Genomic DNA, 24,035 nt, shown 5'->3' on the forward strand with positions numbered 1-24,035 from the left:
TGTGTGCTGCTCTTCAAGGAGGGGAGGCTGTCTGCAGGGAGAAGAGAGCAGAAGTCCAAGGGGCCAAGGGAGGGAGATCAGGTTTTCCTTATTTCTTGACAGGTTTTCTGCTTCTGATCCCTCATGAAGCTTTGGTCATAAGGTACCTCTCTATTCCTTTACCTCGAGAAAGCTCCAGTAAGTATCCCAAAGATAACTAGTCACATGTTTTCTACTTAGTAACAGAGTAATGGCAACTTTCACATTTTCATTAGAGGTAATAGTAACTTACTCAATATTATGGCTAAGGCATCTTTTTTAAAAAAATATCTTTATTGGAGTATAATTGCTTTACAATGGTTAGTTTCTGCCATATAACAAAGTGAATCAGCTATACGTATACATATATCCCCATATCTCCTCCCTCTTGCGTCTCCCTCCCACCCTCCCTATCCACCTGAAGAGAGAGAATGGTAAGGCATCTTTTTATTCTTTTAATAGCCATACAAAAGTGAACTCACATTCAACGTCTTCCACTGATCTCTCTCTTTTTTTTTAATGTTGAGCCTTCTTTTAATTTATTAATTTTTATTTTTGGCTGTGTTGGGTCTTCATTTCTGTGCAAGGGGGCTTTCTCTAGTTGTGGCAAGCAGGGGCCACTGTTCATCGCGGTGCGTGGGCCTCTCACTGTTGTGGCCTCTCTCGTTGCGGAGCACAGGCTCCAGATGCGCAGGCTCAGTAGTTGTGGCTCACAGGCCTAGTTGCTCCCGGCATGTGGGATCTTCCCAGACCAGGGCTCGAACCCACGTCCCCTGCATTAGCAGGCAGATTCTCAACCACTGCGCCACCAGGGAAGCCCCCACTGATCTCTTTTTAACTGGCTACACTTTTTGTTCTTTAGGTGGGCACACCATGCTTATTGCATCCAAAAATTTTCACATGAAAGTGGAAAACTCAGATAGCAATTTGGTGTGTTGGTGGAAGAACCCAATAAAAAGGTAGGAATCAATATCACTCATTTATTTGTGTGTTAATTCTATTTTATATGTTTTAAAAACATAATTAAACCTGAATCAGTCTTCTGTGATTTCACGTTTGTAGTAGTTCATACAGTAACTAGGTTGAGTGAATTTTTCTTTTTTTTGGCTAAGACTTGTGGCTTGTGGGGTCTTAGTTCCCCAACCAGGGACTGAATCCGCACCCTCGGAAGTGAAAGCGAAGAGTCTTAACCATTGGACCGCCAGGGATTTCCCAGGCTGAGTGAATTTAAGAAAAAAATTTTAATTGAAATACAGTGGATTTACAAGTTTTTTGGGTTTTTTTACAATAAATGTATTTATTTTATTTTATTTATTTTTGGCTGCCTTGGGTCTTCGTTGCTGCGCGGGCTTTCTGTAGTTGCGGCGAGTGGGGGCTACTCTTCGTTGCGGTGCGTGGGTATCTCATTGCAGTGGCTTCTCTTGTGGAGCACAGGCTTTAGGCGCACGGGCTTCAGTAGTTGTGGCTCGCGGGCTCTAGAGCGCAGGCTCAGTAGTTGTGGCACATGGGCTTAGTTGCTCCGCGGCATGTGGGATCTTCCCGGACCAGGGATTGAACCCGTGTCCCCCTGCACTGGCAGGCAGATTCTTAACCACTGCGCCACCAGGGAAGCCCCATTTATAATGTTGTGTTAGTTTCAGGTGTACAGCAAAGCGATATATATGTATATGTGTATATTCTTTTCCATTATAGGTTATTACGAGGTATTGAATTTAGTTCCCTGTGCTACACAGTCCGTCCTTGTTGTCTATCTAGTTTATATATAGTAGTGTGTATATGTTAATCCCCAGCTCCTAATTTAGCTCTCCCCCCCGCCCCCTTTGGTGACATAAGATTGTTTTCTATGTCTGTGAGTCTGTTTCTGTTTTGTAAATACGTTCATTTGGATCATCTTTTTAGATTCCACAAATAAGTGATATCATATAATACTTGTCTTTCTCTGTCACTTGTCTTTATACTTCTCTTAGTATGATTATCTCTAAGTCCATTGATGTTGCTGCAAATGGCATTATTTCATTCTTTTTTATGGCTCGGTAATATTCCATTGGGGAAATGAAAAAATATATATATATATACACATATACATATATATATATTTTCTTTATTCCTCTGTTGATGGACACTTAGGTTGCTTACATGTCTTGGCTATTGTACTGAGTGAATTTTTTATTTAAAAAACTGTTATTGTATAATACAACACAGACACCAAAACCCACACTAAACAAATGTATAGCTTAATTAGTAATGATAAGGCAGATACACCCTTGTTATTACCACTCAGGTCAAGAAATAGAAACTCGCTCCCCCCACCCCATGTGCCCATCACAGTCACAACTCCCTTCAGGTTAAGTTTTAATTATACAAATGACAAAAGGATTAGGTAAGCAATTATGTAAATAATTTTGCAAAGAGAATGTTTACATATATCATATTAATTTTTAGCACTTAATTTAAAAATCTTACTTGCAGTAAAAAATTTTATCATAATATTGGAATAATCACTACTCTATATAGTTTATTGTGTAGTCTCTCTCTAGATAGATAGATAGGCAGATAGATAGATGGATAGATATGTATATAGCTTTAATATATTATCTTAGACCGATAGACAGACATATATTTGGTTTTAATATCTTATCCTCACTACACCCCTTCCAGGGGTTTATTTAACAAACAATGAAGCTAAAGGTCAAAGATAAAGAAATTTGTTCAAGGAATAACGGTAGAATTGAAATCAAGCAGATCTAACCCCCTTTCCATGATATCCTGCTATGATAATTCTAAGTGGTTCTTACTTGTTCATTAAACAGGTTTGCCATAATCTATGCATGTTCTGTTACTGTATGTTACTGAAAGTAAGAAACTCCATTATTTTAAAAATTATATCATACAAATATTTCACTCCTGAGAATGGTCTTTTTTTTTTTTTTATTCATCCTAGCAACGCTTTACTTTATTTTTAGCATAAAATAAATAGGCTGGCTCAAAGCGAGTATACAACAATTCTTATGGAAGACATATTGTCAGACACTATGCTGAGCAGTTAACATTGGGAATTTCATTTAACCCTGAAAATAGTTCTTTGAGGTGGGAGTTATTATCTCCATTTTATAGGTAAGGACACAGCGAAGCTGGTGGAAAAAGAGCTGGGATGGAAATCAGGTCTTTCTCAGGCCACAGCTCACACTGCTTAGCCCCTCGGATGCACATCCACCACACACACCTACTGACTTTGTGCTCACTGGGTCACTGATGGTACCTGCACTGTAGGAGTCTTCTTCTTTTTTTAACTTGTATATTCTTGAGTAAGTGAACTGAAACTGTAGCAGAAAGAGATACTAGAAAGAAGCAAATGAACCAACCCCACATCCTATGTGTGCTCCTAAGCCTATGTCTCTTGGCTCTTTTCCTGATTAACAGCGTGTCAGGATAAGTGCTTTGGAGGAAAAGCAAGACTTCATCCAATCGTCAGTAGAAAGCCTTGGTGGCTGCAGTTTCTGTGACTTACAAAAAGGATACACAGGAGAAGAGGTAGGGAAAGCTTTGTGTCACACTTATTAATTACTGTGGATATCTTAAAAAAATGTCAAAGACTGTTGTGACAGAGTGGCAATGAAAGAATAACTTCTTCAATATGAACTAGAGTTATTTTGAATTTAGTTTGTGCAGCAGCTTGTGTAAACCTGCCTGTCACTGTGAAAGCCCTTGTCTTCTTTTGTTTTCAAAGTCATAACTTAAATGACAAACAAATATGTTAAGTGGCTTTTGTGAACTGGCTACAAGCTTTGCATGCCCAGACTTGTCTGGTACAAAGTGTACAAAACAGACATGTGATTTATAAACTATGGGGTAATCAAATGAATACAAAGAAAAGGAAAGAATCCTCTATATTTGAGTATTTGGGAATGATGCTCTAAAAATACTGTAAGGAAAACTTGCTGCAATTTGCTTGACTTTTCTTTGATCTCCAAGGGAGTTGAATAAGATTGATAAATTAGGTGTGCTAATTTATTCCCCAGCAGTAACATCTGCATTATTTTCTACTGGAAACAATGCTTGAACCTCCAAACCATTCTGTTTCTATGAGAATCATAAGAAGCACAGAGGGACAAGGATCTCAAGAGACAACATAATTCTGGTTTTTAACATGGGGCCTCTCCCCTGATTTCTCTGTGCCCGTATTTCCATCTGGAAAAAATGGAGATATTTTCATTACTTGAAGGATAACACAAAGACCAAAGGGTTTTAGATGTCGTGAGATACCTAGCTGTGCGTTCACATGTGGCAGTTTTGTTTGATGCTTGATTCCTGTACTTCATACGTTTTCATGAGCTGGCTGCTTTGCCTGGGACTGCAGAGAAAGCTGATGAATACATGCTGTAGGGACTCCATCCTTGTCTGATTCTGCTCCTTCGAGCTCTTAAATATAGACACTGATTACACAGTAAAAAAAATATTGAACATCACCAAGGATCATTCCATTGCCTTCCCAGGGGATCAGGTGGTATATCACTTAGGATGTGAACATCCCTGGGGTAAAGGCAGTCTTATTTCCATTTAACAGGTGAACAAATTGAGGCCTGGTGAAGTTAGTGAGCCACGCTCAAATTCAAATACATACCACACAGATAGAAATAGGCTGGAACTCAGGTTTCAAATTGGGTGTTCTATTAACTAAACCATTACCTAGTTCATTTTGTATTTTGGTGCTTTCAAAATTGTCCTGAAACATACAGAAATGAAGAATTGTCTTTGATTGTATTAAATGTGGCTTGATACAAACTAAATCAAATTCAAATTATATTTTAAATTCTTAGGAGGAAGATGAACTAGATCCTTCTGATTGGCCAAAAATCACAAGTTATAATAGAGTTCAAAAGGAAATGGATTGTTTGGACCATGAAGTGGCTTCCCTCTATTCAGAACTGTTTCAGGCCAAATTTACCCTCAAATAGCTTGAAAAAGCAAACATCAAGTGTCAGTCAAAGCTGTCAGCTAGCAGAACAGTAAGTGTATGGTTAATACATTCAGCTCGAAGTTCTCCACAACAGTAATTAAGGACTAGTGTTTTTAAAAATCTTGTAACTCTTTTGAAGTATACTTGATTTGCCGGCGTCTTTTTTCCTTTTAATAAACAAACAAAGCATATATTCCACATATAAGTGGCATCATATATTTGTCCTTGCCTGACTTACTTCACTTAGTATGATAATCTCTAGATCCATTAGATTTTGCTTAAGAATGATAAATTGTGGGAGATGGTGACTTAAGTAAATTAAAAATGTGAGGCTGTGGTAATCTACTAAACCTGAATGTAACAACAGAGAAATTAATTTGTAAAAACCTGCACCATGACTACTCTTTCAAAAGACGGAATTGGTCCACTAAAGATTGTCTGAAACCAAATGGCGCATCTGTAGATTACCTGCAATCCCTTCACAGCCCCAGGCCAGCTTTGTTCCCTTTGGAATTCAAAGAGCTTTGCATTTGCTGGCCTTTACTGTTAGGGTGAAGGAGTTTAAGAAATCACAAACCAATTAAAATACTGGTGTAGCAAAACGAATTTGGAAAGGCAAAATGTGTAACCACACACACAAAAAAGGTTAATGTTTTGGGATTGTTTGCTTTTTTTGACTTTCTATGCGACCATTTTCATTGGTATGATGAACTGAGATTTAACTACCAAGGTTTTTTGAAGAATAATTATATACATATATTTAAAATTGTAACACCTTAAAAATATATAGTATACTTACTGTGCTCTGGGATATTTTAAGGAAAATAAATCCATCCTTTTTTTTTTTTGGCTTTTAGGAGGGTATTAACATGATACAGCTCACATGGTGAAGAAGTGAGGTCTCCTGCCATCAGCATGTGAGGGAGCCGCCTTGGAAGCAGCCCTTCCAGCTTTCAGCTGAAGGTGACCCCACCTGAAGGCTGACATACTCACTGCTACCTCGAGAGACCCTGAGCCACCCAGAGACCCTGTTCTCAAATTCTTCAACTGTGAGAAAATAAATGTTTGTTATTGTAAGCCACTAAAAAAATAAATAAAATAAACTACTATATGTTGTTGGAGTTTAATCACTGTCACAAAGTATACAGGACTTCTAGCAAGGGCTGCAAGGATGGTAGAAACACTATTACTCTCTTGCACTGGGAAAAAATAGAAAACTATTAAGACAGCTTTATTCCATAGGCCTGGCTGCCTTCTTGGATGATTTAATTAAGTGATTCTTTGTTAAACACCTAGAATTTTTAAAGTATCCACTGTAGTGGATAAAGAAAAAACTTGACAGCAAACTATATGTTTGTCAGAAACTGCCTTTTTATATACCTGCCTTCGTACCTCTCTCTGTTTGCCCCTGGAGACATTTCTTCCCATTTAATCCATACATTTCTCAGTCTTGCAGAAGTTCAGGACTGGACGAGTCAATCCCGTTGTTCTCTTGTCCTCATTGGTAAAATGGTAACCAAAAGCTCATCTCTCTTCCTACCTCACTGGGATGAGACAGGGTTGACTGTTTGAACAGATAGAAAACTGTAGAATCACTCTCTTTATTTAGGGATTCCAGTGCATTTAATGATTTTGGTGGGGAAGAGGTGACATTCTCATGGCTAGAGTTTGAACTAAGATGATGGAGAAGCGCAGAATTGGATGTGGTAGCCACATGACTAGGTGGAGTTTAGTTAGTTGCTTACATAATGATTTCAGAGGCCGTAAAGGCTCTCTTATGCCTAAAAATTAAACTTCTCTGTAATGTCTGAAACCTCCATTCCTTTCCAGCTGAAGGCTCTCTCTGTTAAAATGCAGAACAAACACCCTGTTTTATCAGTCATTTATACTTTTGTGGAAGTGTGTTTCAGATTCTTTCTTGGAATAGATTTTGATAGACAGAAGGACATTGGAAACTGTGTGAAGAAGTAGAGAAGAGAGAAGCATCATGTTGTCCAAGACGCCTTCAGACACACTGCCTGTTTTTCAGTTTCGCCAATGATTGGTGTGATACAAAAAACAGATTCTGGTTGACTAAGAAGTTGACTGACAAATACTTTTTCTGTAACTTAAAAAAGGAATTTCAAGCTTACAGAAGGTTAAAATAGTACAAAAAGTCCTACATACTCTTTATTCCCACTTGATAAGAGCCCCCACTTGCTCCATCATTGTCTTTCCCCAACGGGTCATCCATTAGGCCTAGACTTTGCTTAGATTTGAGTTTCCAGCTGTGATCACTTCTCTTTCTTTTCTCCCCCAAAGAACTTCCTTTAGTGTTTCTTTCACAGCAGATCTGCTGATGATAAAGCCTTTCAATGATCATTTACCTGAAAGTATGTCATTTATCTAAACATATTTGTAACAGCTACTTTGAAGTCCTTGTCTGATAGTTCAACATCTGGGTCATCTCGGAGTCCGTTTACATTGACTGTTCTTTCTCTTGATGGACCATGCTGTCACATTTCTTCTCTTGACTGTGGATCACATTTTCCTGCTCTTCTCTTTCCTGTAATTTTTGATTGTATGTTGGGCATTGTGGATGATACAGTGTTAGAGACTCTAGATTCTTTTATCTTCCTCTGAAAAGTGTTGAGTTTTGTTCTAGCAGGTAATTAATTTGGCAGGATTCAAATTGTATCTCCAATGGTAGGCAACAGCTGAATACCCTGCTTAGTTCTTTCAGCCTTTCAGCTGTTTGTTTTCTGCCAGTCTCCTTAGGGTCTCTCATGTAGATTCGTAATTCAGGGATCAGCCAAGGACTTGGCAGAATTTACATATATATTTTGGGGTGCCCCCTTCTGGGGTTCACTTCTTTCTGTGATGTTCCCCCTCACTTTTCAGTCTAGAAGCTCTGAACACTGCCCTGTTCCTCAAACCAATTTCACTGTAGCTTTCTCCTTGAGTTCTAGCTATTCTCAACTGGTGGACTAAGAAATACCTTCAGGCAAAAAACCCATTTAAACACAAATCTCAGCCAGTGCCATTCCTTCTTTCAAGTGTCATCTTCTTCCTGGTTTGTCTGCTTATGGTTTCCTTCAGATAGTTGTTTTTATGTTTTGTTCTGAACTCATTATCTGTAAGAGAGTTAGTCTGACACAATTATTCCTCCATTACCAGAAACAGAACCTACAAACACTTTTTTAAAATATAAAAAATAAACATCAATTCTGTAAATTGTTGCCAGTAAATTAATTATTTCAGCAACTACCTACCAAGTATTTACTTTGGGCTAGTTACTGTTCTGGTACTGGGCGCTAGAAAGCATTTCAGATATAAGATTTATATTAGCTTGTAGTCAACTTAAATGGGCCTTTTTTTAAAACCTCAAGATAAAATGTTATTCAGAGACACTTGCAATCCCTTCCCCCAAAATGAATATAATAAACATACATTAACTTGTTATGTCATAAATACTTTACATTTATGTGGTGCATTTATTTTTCAGATTTCTGAGGCCAAAGGCATTTGCAGTTGAGTTTAATAACATCAATATTGGTTGCAGTTAAAAAGCCCCAACTTTCTTCAGCTAGCTTGCAATTTGTCAAAATATTTTTTTCATACAAATCCCTGGGATGGAGTCACTCTCTCGTAACAGTGAGACCTCTGTCATTTCTTGATTTGGAAAAGAAGAAACTTTGGAACTAGAAACATCAAAAATAAAAGACGTGGGCTTCCCTGGTGGCGCAGTGGTTGGGGGTCCCCCTGCCGATGCGGGGGACGCGGGTTCGTGCCCCGGTCCGGGAGGATCCCGCGTGCCGCGGAGTGGCTGGGCCCGTGAGCCATGGCCGCTGGGCCTGCGCGTCCGGAACCTGTGCTCCGCAACGGGAGAGGCCGCAGCGGTGAGAGGCCCGCGCACTGCAAAAAAAATAAAAATAAAAAAATAAAAGACGTGAACAGCACAGTTGTCCTTCAGTATCAAATCTGGTGCTGAACGGCTACCAACAACCCCAGACGGTGACTGGCTTCCCCTTTGACTTATCACCTTCCTACCTCTGGTGTGGAATGCTGCATAAATGGCTTTAGCTTTTCACTATATCTAAACAAAATAAAGGTCAGCATAGACTCCAGTGCTAAAGGTCACTCGTTTATTTTGGGGCGAGAGGTCCAGGATAGAAGAAAGACGACCTGCTGCTGGAAGTTTCCATGTTCTTCCACCTCCTTAGTTCTTGGCTTAATTCCTCATCCCCACTCTTAAATCCTCAGTCAAGACCTGTCTCGTCCAAAGAGACTGATAGGAGGCTGAAAAGGGACAAAAAGACAGGCGGGAAATGTTTCTTGCTTTGTAGTTTTGTGTGAGTCTGGCTCTGGATTTATTAGGGTGTCAAGTGGGAAACAGTTTAAGACTAAGCTCCAGTCCCTCTTCTATGAGCCTCACTATTTTGCATACAGGTTGGATGTAAGCCAGGTGTCCTTTCTACCTCCGGTTCTCCAGCACCTATTCCTATTCTGTCATTAGAATCAAATAGCCTATAGAGGATGACATATGGCTAGCACAGTTTGTCCTCCGTAACTGTGTGTAGAACGAATCACCTGGCTCCCTGTAATATGCTTTGATCCCTTCTTTTATTAAAAAATAAATTTATTTATTTATTTATTTATTTATTGGCTGTGTTGGGTCTTCGTTGCTGTGCGTGGGCTTTCTCAAGTTGTGGTGAGCGGGGGCTACTCTTCGTGGTGATGCACGGGCATCTCATTGCGGTGTCTTCTCTTGTTGCAGAGCACAGGCTCTAGGCGCGTGGGCTTCAGTAGTTGTGGCACGCGGGCTCAGTAGTTGTGGCTCACGGGCTCTAGAGCGCAGGCTCGGTAGTTGTGGCGCATGGGCTTAGTTGCTCCGCAGCATGTGGGATCTTCCCGGACCAGGGCTCGAACCCGTGTCCCCTGCATTGGCAGGCGGATTCTTAATCACTGTGCCATCAGGGAACCCCCCTTCTCTCTTTAATCATATTTTCTAAGATACATTTATTCTTTTTAAAGAATTTTTATTTTATATTGGAGTATAGTTGATTTACAATGTTGTATTAGTTTCAGGTGTACAGCAAAGCGGTTCAGTTTTACTTATACATATATCCATTCTTTTTCAGATTCTTTTCCCATATAAGTTATTACAGAATATTGAGTAGAGTTCCCTGTGCGATACAGTAGGTCCTTGTTGGTTATCTATTTCGTATATAGTAGTGTGTACATGTTAAACCCCAACTCCTAACTTATCCTTCCCCCACCCCTTTCCCCTTTGGTAACCGTAAGTTTGTTTTGTAAATAAGTTCACTTGTATCATTTTTTTAGATTCCACATATAAGTGATATATGAAATTTGTTGATTATTTTATATATAGTACTAAGATACATTTATTCTTAATATCTGAAATTATTTTTATTACCATTTCTCTCTTATTTTTACTCAATACTTAAATATATTTCCGACATTACAGCAATTTCACCCTAAACTCTGCATCTCGTTTTCTCATGAATCCTATCAGGAGCTCCACCTGAAACGGTGTGGGGTCATTAGCCAGCATCTGTGCCCCCTGGAGCAGCGGGCTGGGCCCAGCTGTGCACCCAGGGAGGCTGCCCCCCCGCCCCGTGCTTACCGCGGAGCATCTTATGCAGTAAAAGAGAGAAATGAGGAAACAGAGAACACAAGTGTTACTGACCTGTTTATTAGTCATGCCTTTTTTCTTCCAAAGAAAATAGTTCCATCGAACCCTTGGTGGATTCAGGGGCAGAAGCAGGACAGTCAACTGGTGTCCCTTTGAAGTGTGGCTGCAGGGCATCCCCCGCTTTCCCAGCTCAGCTGTGGAAGCAGAGAAGAAACTTCAAAGGCGGACTTGCTGTTGATCCTGCTGGTGGAGGCGTGACTCCCATCAGCGGGCTTTAGAGAAGAAATGAGGAGGAATCTTCCTCTCTCACTTGCCAGAGTTCCACTCTCACCAAATGATCTGTGAGGTTTTAGTCGTGGCTGTCTCTGTCTAGTGGATGCAAATAAAAAACCATCAGAGTCCATTTCGTTGTGATTGATGTTTATTTAGGTGCACTGTACAAATCAGCTGAGTAGCCAGTTTTCGTAATTTGTCCAGATTTGTGCCCCACATCAGGGACAGCAGGTAAACTGCTCCCGTTCCTGATTACACCAGAACAAAGTTTAAGAAGATTGTCCCCTTGCTGCTCTGCTATCCCCAGGTCATAACTGTAAATGTTTACAATCCTTCAGTCCGAGTATTTATTCTACATACAGGCGGTGCGTTCAAACTCATCTGTGAGTTAAGAAAGAATTATTCCATTTGGTCAACAATTCACCTTGTACAATATACATATATTTGAAAGATTTAAATTTTAAAAGTAAATGCAATTTCCCTGAAATGATTTTATTTGGTCTAAACCTTTTCATTTAAGATTTATATTCTTTACTTCATAATTATAAAGGAAAAGGCAATAATGCTTGAAATATTAACTCTAACTCTTAAAATTATAGTTTTGATTCAAAAATGAATTTATGGACAGTTACATGGACAGTTGAACTTCCCTGCCACTATCTCCAACCGGCTTTTATTTAAATATGAAAAATTGGGTGAAAACATTTCAATGTACAGTACAAAAATGTACAAGATACGAGAGTCTGCAGGGAAGCTTATTATGCTAAAAAAAGCCTAAGAAACCATACAGTTACATTAAAAACTGATGGTCACATGACCCAAAAGCAAGCCGCTGACACCAGTCAGAGGTGCCCATGTATTCCGCAGTGTAGCCCCAGCACGGCCGAAAGAAGATTCTCCTGGTGGAAGAAACTCCTGGGAATACAATTAAGGGGAACAAACTCCAGTCACAGAAAACTTCTACAGTTAGCAGGGGGGTGCGCATCACAATTTCACAACACAGAAAAGACAGTTTACTGTGCAAATTGTGAAGTAGCAAAAACGGTTAATTCAGTTAGAGGTAACAACAGCCATAAGAACACATGTTAGTCCGTTATCCATATTATATTTATCCCAGAACACAGTCAAAGAGGAAGTTCTTCCAATGATTAGATTTTTATTTTTTAAGTTGGCAAATAAGTTCCAAAGTGGCATCAGCTCCAGACTCCTGCTTCCAAAGATGTGTTTTTATTTCCTGATTGTATCCTGAAGGGATCAAAATCTTCACAAGGTAAAGTCACCGTCTCTGGTGATAGTCTATCTTCCTAGGTACATGCAGACTCTCTGTGTTCAGGCCTTTTGAGGAATTTCTAATTTGTGGAACAAATGATTTGGAGATGAGGTTTAAAAAAGTGAAACAAAACACACCAAAAAAGTGGGGAAAAGTCACAAATAAAATGACTTTATGGAGACAAGTTTAAAAAAAAATGCTGCTCATGATTTAGCAGCGTGAGGAGACTGCCCTCTTGCACAACGATCATTTCTGCTGCTCATTTTCTGAGATTTCATTCCAATGAGAGCTGTACACTGTCAGCTTGGCTCTGTGGCTGCTGATAATCATACTTTCTGGCTATTGAAAAACAAACAAAATAATAAGCAAGAAAAAAGGAGATACGATTAATAAAATCGCAAAATAATTATGAGCTCACATCATTAAATCACAGTCATGATTCTCAGTAAAGAACTAGCTTAGAATTAAACAATTTTTTACTCATTAGAGGAAATTTATTATACTTCATGATCCTCTAATTTCTCAGCAGTGCTGATATCCATTTTCGGATGTTTATTATTACTGTTTTGTACATCAGGATTATTCAGAGCATTGAAATATAGGGTAAACACTAATTAAGCTACTAAACTTGAATTAACATTCTGTAATGTCCTTTTTTCTTATTCCCCATCTCCACCTCAAGATAAGTTAATAATAATGCTTTTGTCCACATCATAAGGAACTTGACTATATTTTAAATGACAAGCCTAAGAGATTTACTGAACATTGTCATTAATACAAACTAGAAGAAAAAACAGACTTGCAATTCTGTGTTGTTTTTGTGCTTCTGAGAAATATTTATTGAAGGTCTTAAACTGAAACTAGAGAGAGTGCAGGGCTAAAGTCTTTGCAAATGTCATTCACTGCTTGGCTTTCAAACTTTCAGTCTCTTCATTAAGTTTTTACCAGCCAAGGAAGAAATACTATTTGTTTATATACTCAGGGTGGATCCAGATTATTGTGGCCGAAAACTTTACAATTCTGGGAGTCCTCTTTAAGGAAAAGAATTTTGTTTGCTATTTCCTCTTGAACCTTCAGACTAAGTCAGGACTAGACATGCCATCAGCACTAAGAATGATGCAATGTGATGGGAATCTTTATTTTTTAAATAAATTTATTTATTTATTTATTTATGGCTGCATTGGGTCTTCATTGTTGGGTCTTAGTTGCTGGGCGCGGGCTTTCTCTAGTTGCAGCGAGTGGGGGCTACTCTTTGTTGCAATGCACGGCCTTTTCACTGCGGTGGCTTCTCTTGTTGCAGAGCTTGGGCTGTAGGCGCCTGGCTTCAGAAGTTGTGGCACGCGGGCTCATGGGCTCCAGAGTGCAGGCTCAGTAGCTGTGGCGCACGGGCTTAGTTGCTCCGCGGCATGTGGGATCTTCCCGGACCAGGGCTCAAACCCATGTCCCCTGCATTGGCAGGCAGATTCTTAACCACTGCACCACCAGGGAAGCCCTGGCAGGTGGATTCTTAACCACTGTGTCACGAGGGAAGTCCCTGGACTCTTTAAATGTGCAAATACTCACTGTTTACAGGAACAATGGCTTCCAAAGATGTCCACATCCTAATCCCCATAATCTGTGAATATGTTACCTTCCGGGGCAGAAGGAACTTTAAAGATGTGTTTAAGGTAAGGACCTTGAGAAGGGGGATTACCCTGGATTATCTGGCCCAACCTGATCACAGGGGCCCTGAAAATCAGAAAACCTTTCCTGGCAGAGTTCAGAGAGAGAAGGAACTATAAAAATGGAAGAATGATCAGAAAGATGCAGTGCCACTGGCTTTGAGGATGGGCGAATGAAGCCACAAAGCAAGCAACATGGTGGTTTCTAGAAGCTGGAAAAGGCAAAGAAACAGCTTCTCCTTTAGAGCATCCAGAAAGAAACAGAACTCTGCCGACACCTTGATTTTAGCCAGTGAATCTGCTGTAGGACTTTTAATCTCTAATTGTATGATCTGTGTTGTGTTAAGCCACTGAATTTGTGGTAATATAGCAGCAACAGAAAACTAACATGCCTTACAAACACAGGTGTTCTGATAAATTTCATTTTATGCCATTCTCATCAAAGAAGAAAAAACCCAGCTGTACACTGGCTTTATAATTGTATATGCTATACTACTGAATACTTTTTGATTGGATCTAACTTCTGATTTTTGTTTGTTTGTTTTTTGTATTTGGCTGTGCCTCCAGCCATGTGGGATCTTAGTTCCCTGACCAGGGATCGAACGGAGGCCTCTGCAGTGAAAACACCGAATCATAACCGCTAGGCCGCCAGGGAACTCCCACAAACTTCTGTTTTGACTAGGCATCAATGAAAACCTAACTCTTTACTTATAATTTTCTACAGAGCTTCTGGTTCCCTGTTTTTGTTTTTTAAATACTTAAATTTTCTTAAGGATATTTTTTTTTTTGAGGTGAAATACAAAAACATAAACCTTGCCATTTTAGCCATTTTTAAGTGTACAGTTCAGGGACATTACCTACATGCACACGGTTGTGCTGCCACCACCAGAACCTCTTTTCGATCACCCCACACTGACCTCTGTCCTCATTACACAGTAACTCCCCACTCTCTCCTCCCCCACTCCTGGTGACGACTCTGCTTTCTGTCTCTGTGAATCTGCTACACAGAAGAGAAATCACACAATATTTGTTCTTTTGTGACTGGCTTCTACCACTTCACAACAAAAATAATTACGAAGCATAATGTCTTCAAGGTGCATCCATGTTGTAGCATGTGTCAGAATTTCCTTCCTCTTGGGGCTTCCCTGGTGGCGCAGTGGTTAAGAATCCGCCTGCCAATGCAGGGGACATGGGTTCATGCTCTGGTCCGGGAAGATCCCACATGCCGCGGAGCAACTAAGCCCGTGCGCCACAACTACTGAGCCTGCGCTCTAGAGCCCGCGAGCCACAACTACTGAGCCCACGTGCTGCAACTACTGAGGCTGTGCTCCACAATGAGAAGCCACTGCAATGAGAAGCCTGCGCACCACAAGGAAGAGTAGCCCCCGCCCACTGCAACTAGAGAAAGCCCGCGCAGCAAAGAAGACTCAATGCAGCCAAAAAAAAAGAATTTCCTTCCTCTTAAAGGCGAATAACATCCTATGCATGTATAGACCACATTCTGTGGATCCATCAGTCAAGGACACTTGGGTTGTTTCCATCTTTTGGCTACTGTGAATAATGCTGCTCTGTTACATTCAGTTTTACTTCTTATTCTGAACTAGTAAAACATGAATGCAAAAGGGACAAAAGAGGAAACAGGGAAGGTGTACCTTCCTCCCACCTGATTAGTCCTGCAGCTCCTTTCCCCAAAGGAACTGCTGTTACTACTTCTCAGGATAAAATTTATGCTGAAGAAATTTCTAGAGGTTCTACTTGTGTAAAAAATACATATATGGTTTTTCTACTTTTCACCTGAAATTCCACTCCACCTGAGACATATACCAGTAATATCTTGCTGATCACTCTTTCTTGCTTCTCTCTATGCGTGTGCGCAAACACACAGACATATTTCTTTTAAAGATATCCAATCTTTTCCCTTGAGTCCCACAGTGTTCCCATCAAGGTAATGAATGTTAATAATCTGATGTATATCTTTCCAAGCCTCCCTCCAGGCTTGTGTAATTATACAGAACATTTTTAGAAACAACCCAATCAAAAAATGGGCAGATGATCTAAATAGACATTTCTCCAAAGAAGACATACAGGCACGTGAAAAGATGCTCAACATGGTTATTTATTAGAGAAATGCAAATCAAAACTACAATGAGGTATCACCTCACACCAGTCAGAATGGCCATCATCAAAAAGTCTATAAATAATAAATGCTGGAGAGGGTGTGGAGAAAAGGGAGCCCTCCTACACTGTTGGTGGGAATGTAAATTGATACAGCCACTATGGAAAACAGTACGGAGGTTCCTTAAAAAATTAAAAATAGAGCTACCATATGATCCAGCAATCCCACGCCTGGGCATATATCCAGAGAAAACTATAATTTGAAAAGATACATGCACCCCAATGTTCATTACAGTGCTGTTTACAATAGTCAAGACATGGAAGCAATCTAAATGTCCATATACAGATGACTGGATAAAGAAGAGGTGGTATATATATATATATATATATATATATATATATATATATATATACATATACATACATACAAGGAAATATTACTCAGCCGTAAGAATGAAATAATGCCATTTGCAGCAACATAGATGGACCTAGAGATCATTGTACTAAGTGAAGTAAGTCAGACAGAGAAAGACAAATATCACATCACTTACATGTGGAATCTTAAAAAAAAAAGATACAAATGAACTTACTTACAAAACGGGAAATAGACCCACAGACACAGAGAACAGACTTGTGGCTGCCAAAGGGGAAAGGAGTTGGGGAGGAATGAATTGGGAGGTTGGGATTAACATACGTGTACTACTGTATATGAAGCGGATCACCAACGAGGACCTACTGTATAGCACGGGGAACCATACTCAATATTTTGTGGTGACCTATAGGGAAAAGAATCTGAAAAAGAACATATATATATATATATATATATATATAGCTGAATCACTGTGCTGTATACCTGAAACTAATACAACATTGTAAATCAACTATATTTCAAAAAAAAAAATTCTATAGAACATTTTTATTACACGTAGATAGGGATGTTTTGGTCATTTGATTTTCAAGGAGCAGTACCCTAGCAAATATATAATTACATCTTGCCTTTTCTCATTTAATGATACACCATGGAAACCACACCTCATTTTTTTAAATGGTGACATCAAAGGCTGTGGCTTGGATGTACAATTCATCCTGGCTCTTTGCCCTTTAACCTTTGTTTTTTCTCCACCACTTACTCACAGGGTTTAGTACCATAGGACATGTTAATAACCTCTGGCCTGGAAGCCGTTCCTGTACTGCTATGGCTGCAGCACATAGTAATTTAATTGTAATAGAAGTGACTGCAAACTCTATAAACACAAAATTTCAAACCCAAACTAAAGTAGGTTCAACTCGATGTCCCCTCAGCCAGATCCCCAAAATGCTCTTGGCCACCTCAACGCCATTACACACGAGGGAAGTGCAAAGGAGGGAAATTAGAGAAGGATGAGACGGCAGCCTCACCCATTGTTAAGGCATCTAATTTCTGCCCAATTTTCAAAACGTGAAACACATTGCTAGGGCTTTTCTCAGGGTCTTGGAAGGGGCCCAAATAAGTGAAGTGTCCTGAAACACTAACTTCAGGCAAACCGGGTTTGCTGATACTGTGTTGAGCATCTAAAAAAGGCCCTACGTTTTCATTACCAGCTATTTCTTTCTTAAAATAAAAAATAATTTTTTTAATTGAAGTATAGTTTATTTACAATGTTGTGTTAGTTTCTGGTGTACAGCAAAGTGATTCAGATATACATACATATATTCTTTGTCATATTCTTTTCCATTATGGTTTATTACAGGATATTGAATATAGTTTCCTGTGTCATTATCAGGTATTTCTGATAACCTTTGCCAACGAGACTCAACCCCAAAGAGTCTATCTTAAATATGCTTACGTATGTAATTAAGCACAGAATATACTTACAAATGGAGTACATTTCCAGTTGCTGTCTTAAACGAATTTTGCTTATTGTGTCATAAAAGTTGGGTTCTGACAGAGAGTCTGCTGGAGGTGGCACACTGAATATCCTCATAATTTTCCTTTTATTTCTAAAACACAAAACCAATGCAGAAAAGAGATTTGTATTCATAGCTGTAGGACTGTAACATTCACACGATCGTAGTAACCAGAAGCTGCATTAAAAGGACGTAAGTGGCCCCGAGTCCATCTTCTATTTTGTCCCCGTGAGATGCTTCCTAGGCTCAAGTATTCTTTCTTTCACTAGAAGTATGAAGCTGTACGTGTACAGTCACAGGGTTATAAGAAAGAAAAGGCAGTAGCTGAACATGCCCACTTCATACAACAAAGCATCTCCCCTCAATCCCCACAAAAAAGCCCTGTTGTATGGAAAAATGCTCAGACAAAAAAAGTATGATTTTTTTTCCCTCCCTCTCATGTCATGCAAATAAAACTAAGTTATTGCGGGCAGAGAATAAACAGAATGTGAGCAGACCCTAATTTTGAAAAACAATGAATAGACGATTTCTTAAATAGAGTAGCATGGCCTTAGTGGGGTCATCTAGTTAAAATTAACAACAGCCTGTCTCTGCCTTTAAAACAGTGGGGTGGGGAGGAGACGGTGGCTATTTTTAGGAGAAGGCTGTTACCTGCCAGCGGCTCCCCCATGCTCTGTGGAGGCCTCCTCTCGCCTTCCCCACCCCGCCCCCCCGCCCCAGCCCCGAGAGTCCAGGTGGCCAGCGGGCCAGCGGCTCAGGGGTCTCAGGGTCGGGAAGGGCGAGCCTGCAGGTCCCGTGGCAAGTGTGGGTCTGAACTGTTCCCCGGGCCGAGCATCAATTATTCTTGGTTGACTAATTATCCTGAACTGTTTAATGCCTTTGACCTTGGTAGAGGACGCCATGAAGCACATGGCTACGGGCAGGAGCCGCTCAATCCAACTACTGCTGTTTTTCCTCTTCAAAGCACGCCCCTCATCGTGCCTTTTTTTTTAACTGTACTTGAAGGAAAGGAGCCAGGGAGTGTGGAAAAGAACAGCTGAATTACGCTACAGCATCTGGAATCACAGCAAGAAATATTTATTGAGGATTTACACCATGTGGCACATCAGAGACACATAGGTTAAATAAAAGTCCTTGTTCTCAGGGGACTGAGTTTTGGGGGATGGACAGACAAGTAATTGGATCATACCAATACTATGCACAAGAAACAGAAGGGAAGGCTTGCAATTTGCGAAGACAGAATTGCTGAACACATAGGAGTTAGAGTTTGTGCATTTCAGGGACACTGTCCCAAAATATGTGCTCATCCAAGGGTCACAGTGAAGCTGGCTGAATGAGAAAACTGAGCTGTATCAGAAATGATAGAATAGGAGTACAGAGCATCTGGTCTGGGTGCCAAGAGCTGCACTTAAATCCCCATCTCTCAGAGCAGCTGGGTTTTCCAAGCCAAATCCTGGTGTCCAGTATGTGAGGGCTGACCCGACTAGACAGTGATTTCATAGCAGGAACAAAAATGCTGATGAAATTACTTTTGTGCATTTAACTGAGATCAAACCAACCAACCTACAAAACGTATAAATGCCCAGGTTCTTATCGACCCTGAGAACCTAAAGCCTTTACCTCTTGGCATACATGAAGAGCCCAAAGCTGACAAGTATCACGACCAGGTACACGTTGGTGGCTTCATTCCAGGCTTCGTGAACGCTGTAATCGATAGAGCCCTCGTCACCCATCACTCCGTAACCGCCAGGCATGGGACTGTAAGGCAGCAAAGAGGGCAGGGTTTCTTTCAGTTAGTGATGGTGTGACGGCTGGACAAGGGCTGGCAAACAGAGGGCCTGCTGGCCAGCTCCAGCCCCCTGCCTGTCTTTGTATGGCCCGGGAGCCAAGAATGGTTTTACGTTTCTAAACGGACACATTTTAAGCGGAGCATCTTCCATTTTTGCCTCACAGCCCTCAAAGCCTAAAATGTTTCCCATCTGGCCCGTTAAGAAAAAGTTGGCCAACCCTGGTCTAGATCACTAAGGCATGGAACGCATTTTCGCCTATTTCTGACTTTGAAACATCACAGCTCCTACATAAAGGTTCAAACTCGGGATTTAAAAATCATATTTCTGAAAGGATAGGGGTTGAAATGTCACTGCACGGTTTCCAAACTGTAACTATCACCAGGACGAAAGCAACTGAATACTTTAAACAGAGCTCCACACAACTGGCTGGGATGCTAAGGGAGAAGCACAGCGTTAGACTCGTGACAGCATTCTGGATGAGATGCGCCAGCCAGGACCGTGCTCTTCCACAGGCCCGACACACCTGGAAAACGAAAATGTCTGGAGCTTTATCGAGTTTTGGCCTCCTGGCCCACTGTGGAAGCTATGGGATAAAAAGTTACTTTTTGCTATTTACACAGCTGTGACTTCTATTCAAGGAAATGCATTCTTTGGACATTCCCACAGAAAATGAATGGTAACAGCAAGTGTATCAAGTAGCAAGGGAAAGAGTACTGGTTCCTTATTTGCATTTGGGAAAAGTTCACTGAATTTTTCCTGAAAGAGAAAGTTCTGCTCTTGTCTTAAATCTAAACTAGGTTAAGTCTAAGTAAAATGACCTAATATGTGAAAGAAATTCAGAAGTGTTGTTTTAGATACTCTATCAAAAGGAGACAAACTGAACAAACGACAGGTGGTAACTGTACTGTAGTTTCTACTAAGATAGCCATTTTCTAATACCAACAAAAAAAGTATCTGGAATGTCCAAGAAATTGTTTTGCAATTTTTTCTAGACATCCTACAACAGTGAAGGCACTGCAGAAATTCCTCCACTGAAATATCTTGCAATCTGTCCTGTGAGCCTCCAAAATGTTGTTTTTTTTTTAAAGGTGATGGTCTCTTTCTTTTTGTTAAATATTTATTTATTTATTTGGTTGCACTGGGTCTTACTTGCGGTAAGTGGGCTCCTTAGTTGCCTCTCCAGGGCTCCTTAGTTGTGGCTTGCCGGCCCCTTAGCTGTGGCATGTGAACTCTTAGTTGCAGCACACATGTGGGATCTAGTTCTCTGACCAGGGATCGAACCCAGGCCCCCTGCACTGGGAGCGCGGAGTCTTATCCACTGTGCCACCAAGGAAGTCCCCAAAATGTTCTTTAGTGTAGATTTGGCTCAGTAAGTTAATAAGTGTACATTAAGGGCAGAGTCTGTTTTCTTTCTTACAGTTTGCCTCTGCATAAAATGAATGAAATTTCCTTGGGGTCTGCTCCCAGGCCAGGTGGCATGTTGGCCCCGTTCTGGCACCTGAAGTCTGTCAGACGTTTGCAGACAGACTGTATTAAAGCGAGTATCGTGAATGGCCATTTAACTTAAATTCTAGACACTGAGGGCAAGAGTCATTCCTCTGAAACATCTATTGGCGTCTGATGAGCATAAAGATTGGTCTTTTAAAAATTACCCAGAGAATAATAAAAACAGAACTTAAAACTTTATAGATGCAAGATCTAAATATTATTAAATCATTAAACATACCCAATTCCTAGATATTAAAGATTGGCTATGGATTTTTTTTTTAAGAGAGTGGGAGGCGCAGGGGGATTTGGCGTTATTCACAGTTTCAATTCTTATTCCTTAAAATTGAACTCCAGAGTTTCTCTGGATGTAACATTATTCATAGTTACATGAATAGTTACATGATTCATAGTAATCAGCCTACCTTAGGAATGGATACTTTTGGATCATCAGAGACTATAACTGTCTTTACAATTTATGGAATCTAGAATTTTTTTCTAGATTTTCGTTGGTGCCAAAACATAAAATAACGATGACTGGCTTTGGCCATAAGAGATGACTTCAGAGGTCTGATTTGAGGGGCTGTGGAAGGGCCGGCACGGCCATGCAGTGACAGTGGCAGGTTTCAGGATTGGGAGTTACTAACAAATTGGAGAAGAAAAGGGGAGCAGCCGTAACAATGGCTACTGAAACATTCTGCAGGTGCCCTTTATCTGACACACTATGAAAGCATTTCCTACCTGTTTTCTAACACCTGACTGGATCTGAGCCAGATGAATTTCTTGCTTCAGTGTTCCACAAAATTCTGTTCATGTGCCACTCAATAAATGGTGTATTCCTACAGAGCTGTCTTCTTCCTCCTATAAATATGACAGTTTTTCATTATATTTAGGGAAGGATTCTGAAATTCTGCTGACCAAGAATGGTGAAATTTTACTGTGAATTATACAACTTGATTGGTACGCAATGACACTACTGTTCTGGGGACACGCACTTGAGTTACTTAGTAGTATAGTTGTGAAAGAAGGGTAGGCCTCTCCTGCTTGGTCCTCCATCATGACCAATGGCATGCCTTTGTAAGACTGCCAGGAATAAGGAGCAGTCCTGTACAAAGTCACAGTACAGACCACAGCTCCCATGTGGCCTGAACTATGACCGGTCCCCTCCCAGGTGGCCACAGTCTAACGAAGTGTACACACGCATGCCTGCTGAGCGGCTACTGCACACCTCACAGCCTCCCTCTAAGTCTAATGCACAATGCCCAGGGGCGTTACAGTGGTTCGTTCCTGGCAAGTTAATGGATGTTTCAGCAAGACCACCATGTGCTTGGATTGTCATTCAGGGCTTTTCTGAGAAAACGGCACCTTTTCCACATTATTTTTCCTGTAAATCAATGCTTGAGCTATTTCAGTAAGGAGTTGCTAGGATGAGCTGAACGTAACTATCCAGAGATAAAGTTGGCAAAATGTGACAACTGGGGCTTGATTTCAGTTTGACAAACTTTTAAGTAGAGAACTAGTACTCTTCTTGGGATCAAGCGGCTGTATCATTAAGTTTTAAATTTTTTTCCGTATTTGGGGTTCCCGATGCCGTGTTGAGGTGGTTCAGTTTTGAGGATCACTTGTCATCATGTCTTGAATGGTATCCATTTCGTCTCTCACTTACAGCTTTGCTATTTTGAAACAAGTTCAGATTGGAGTCACTCATACAGTTCTACGAGCTCCTTACAACACAACCCATCGCATCAATGTGGTTTTCCCTCAGTCCTCTGAAACGCTAAAGCTTGGGTTGCTGAAGCGGGAGGGTACAAAGTCACAGGCCTTCAACCAGCAAGACGAAGACAATTAACATCTGAGGGGCCTGTGCTGGGCAGTCCACATATGCATTTAATTGTCACCAGCACCCTGCTGGGAGGCACGAAAGCTCCACCTGGCAGACGACGCGGGGTGGGGGGGCTGGGCATACAACTCGCCCAAAACCACCCAGGCTAGAGTCGCACGCTGGACTCCCAAACGTGGGCGCTTCCGGCCCTGCCCAGACTCGTGAGACCTGCCAGTCCCGGAAAGAGGAGCAGTCTAGCGGGCAAACAATGTAACCCCCACCCCGGCAGGCGGCGGGGGCCGGAGCCACCAGGGCTCGGCCGCCGCGGGCGGCGCGCGGTGCGATCCTGAAGCGCGCCCGCTCCACCCCCCCAACCCTCCATGCTCCCATCCCGGGTGCCCTGCGCTGCGCAGGCGGCGGCCTCTGCCTTTCGATCCGCGATTCTGGAGCTGCGGGCCTCACTGTTCCCTGCGGCCTGGGGCGCGGCGGCAGAGGAGCTGGGACGGCCGGGCGCGGGGCTGGGGGCGCCCTCGGGCTCCCTCCCCTCCCTCTCCCCTTCCCCTCCCTCTCCCCTTCCCCCTCCCCCCGCATGGAGGGGCGGGACGGGGCGGGGCGACTCACGCCGCTCGCTCTGTAGGCGGCACGCGGCCTGGCTCCTCTGCTCCGCGCTCTTTCCCCGGCAGTCGCGGCCGGACGCGCGGAGCCGGTTACCGCACGGACCGGACGACCACTGCTTCGTCATTTCCTGCCGGCCCGGCGGCTTCCGGATGGAACGAGGAGCCAGGTCTTTTCCCCCCCCGCCCCCTCTCAGTGTGCGAACCGGAGGGACGCCGCGACGGCCCCGGTGCCGCCCCCCGGGCGCGTGAGTGCAGCCTGGCTCCCTTCCCCGGTCTCGCGGCGCGGCGCTGGCCCCGCCCCCGGCCCCTCCCCGCGACCCTGGGCGGCGACCCCGGCGGTGGGTCCGGCTGCCGCCGCCTGGAGTCCACGTGGGTCTGGCCGCGCCTCGTCCGAGCGCGCGGGGAGAGGGGACGGGTCCTCCCGAGAGCGCGAGCAGCTTCCAGCCCCACCTCGGCACGCCCGGGCGCCGTCTCGGCGTGGGAGGGGGGAGTGTGCATTGGCCCA

The 24,035-nt window shown here is 42.0% G+C and overlaps 2 protein-coding genes across 10 annotated transcripts in view; one reads left to right on the forward strand and one right to left on the reverse strand.

The window, feature by feature from the left end:
- Window positions 1-11,013: 11,013 nt before the first annotated feature.
- On the reverse strand, window positions 11,014-23,691 carry SMIM19 (small integral membrane protein 19). Of its 2 annotated transcripts, XM_081221041.1 has the most exons (5): window positions 23,535-23,691; window positions 21,833-21,952; window positions 19,437-19,574; window positions 17,785-17,909; window positions 11,014-12,492 (listed from the first exon to the last, which is right to left on the reverse strand). In XM_081221041.1, the coding sequence occupies exons 3-5, from the start codon at window positions 19,568-19,570 to the stop codon at window positions 12,428-12,430; spliced, it is 324 nt and encodes a 107-aa protein (XP_081077167.1). In that variant the 5' UTR covers window positions 19,571-19,574; window positions 21,833-21,952; window positions 23,535-23,691; the 3' UTR covers window positions 11,014-12,427. The 2 variants fall into 2 exon arrangements, with proteins under 2 accessions (XP_081077167.1, XP_081077166.1); XM_081221040.1 differs by lacking the exon at window positions 21,833-21,952 and having other exon boundaries at window positions 23,535-23,665.
- SLC20A2 (solute carrier family 20 member 2) overlaps window positions 23,590-24,035 on the forward strand; it is a 107,363-nt gene continuing 106,917 nt past the window's right edge. For 2 of the 8 annotated variants that reach the window (XM_081221029.1, XM_081221032.1), the window contains exon 1: window positions 23,702-23,775. The gene's annotated coding sequence lies outside the window, so the exon portion shown is untranslated. Of the gene's footprint in view, window positions 23,776-24,035 lie in introns of all 8 variants that reach the window. The other 6 variants (XM_081221031.1, XM_081221035.1, XM_081221036.1 and 3 more) reach the window with 6 other exon arrangements.

The sequence above is a fragment of the Mesoplodon bidens genome (assembly GCF_964165515.1).
Source record: "Mesoplodon bidens genome assembly, chromosome: 20".
NCBI classification, from domain to species: domain Eukaryota; kingdom Metazoa; phylum Chordata; class Mammalia; order Artiodactyla; family Ziphiidae; genus Mesoplodon; species Mesoplodon bidens.

Coding starts and splice junctions, on each gene's coding strand:
- SMIM19 (XM_081221041.1), bottom strand. CDS start 19,570: ATGCCTGGCGGTTACGGAGTGATGGGTGACGAGGGCTCTATCGATTAC. Junction 17,910..19,436: donor CTCTTCATGTATGCCAAGAG/GTAAAGGCTTTA, acceptor TTTGTGTTTTAG/AAATAAAAGGAAAATTATGA. Junction 12,493..17,784: donor ACTGGAAATGTACTCCATTT/GTAAGTATATTC, acceptor GTTTTTCAATAG/CCAGAAAGTATGATTATCAG.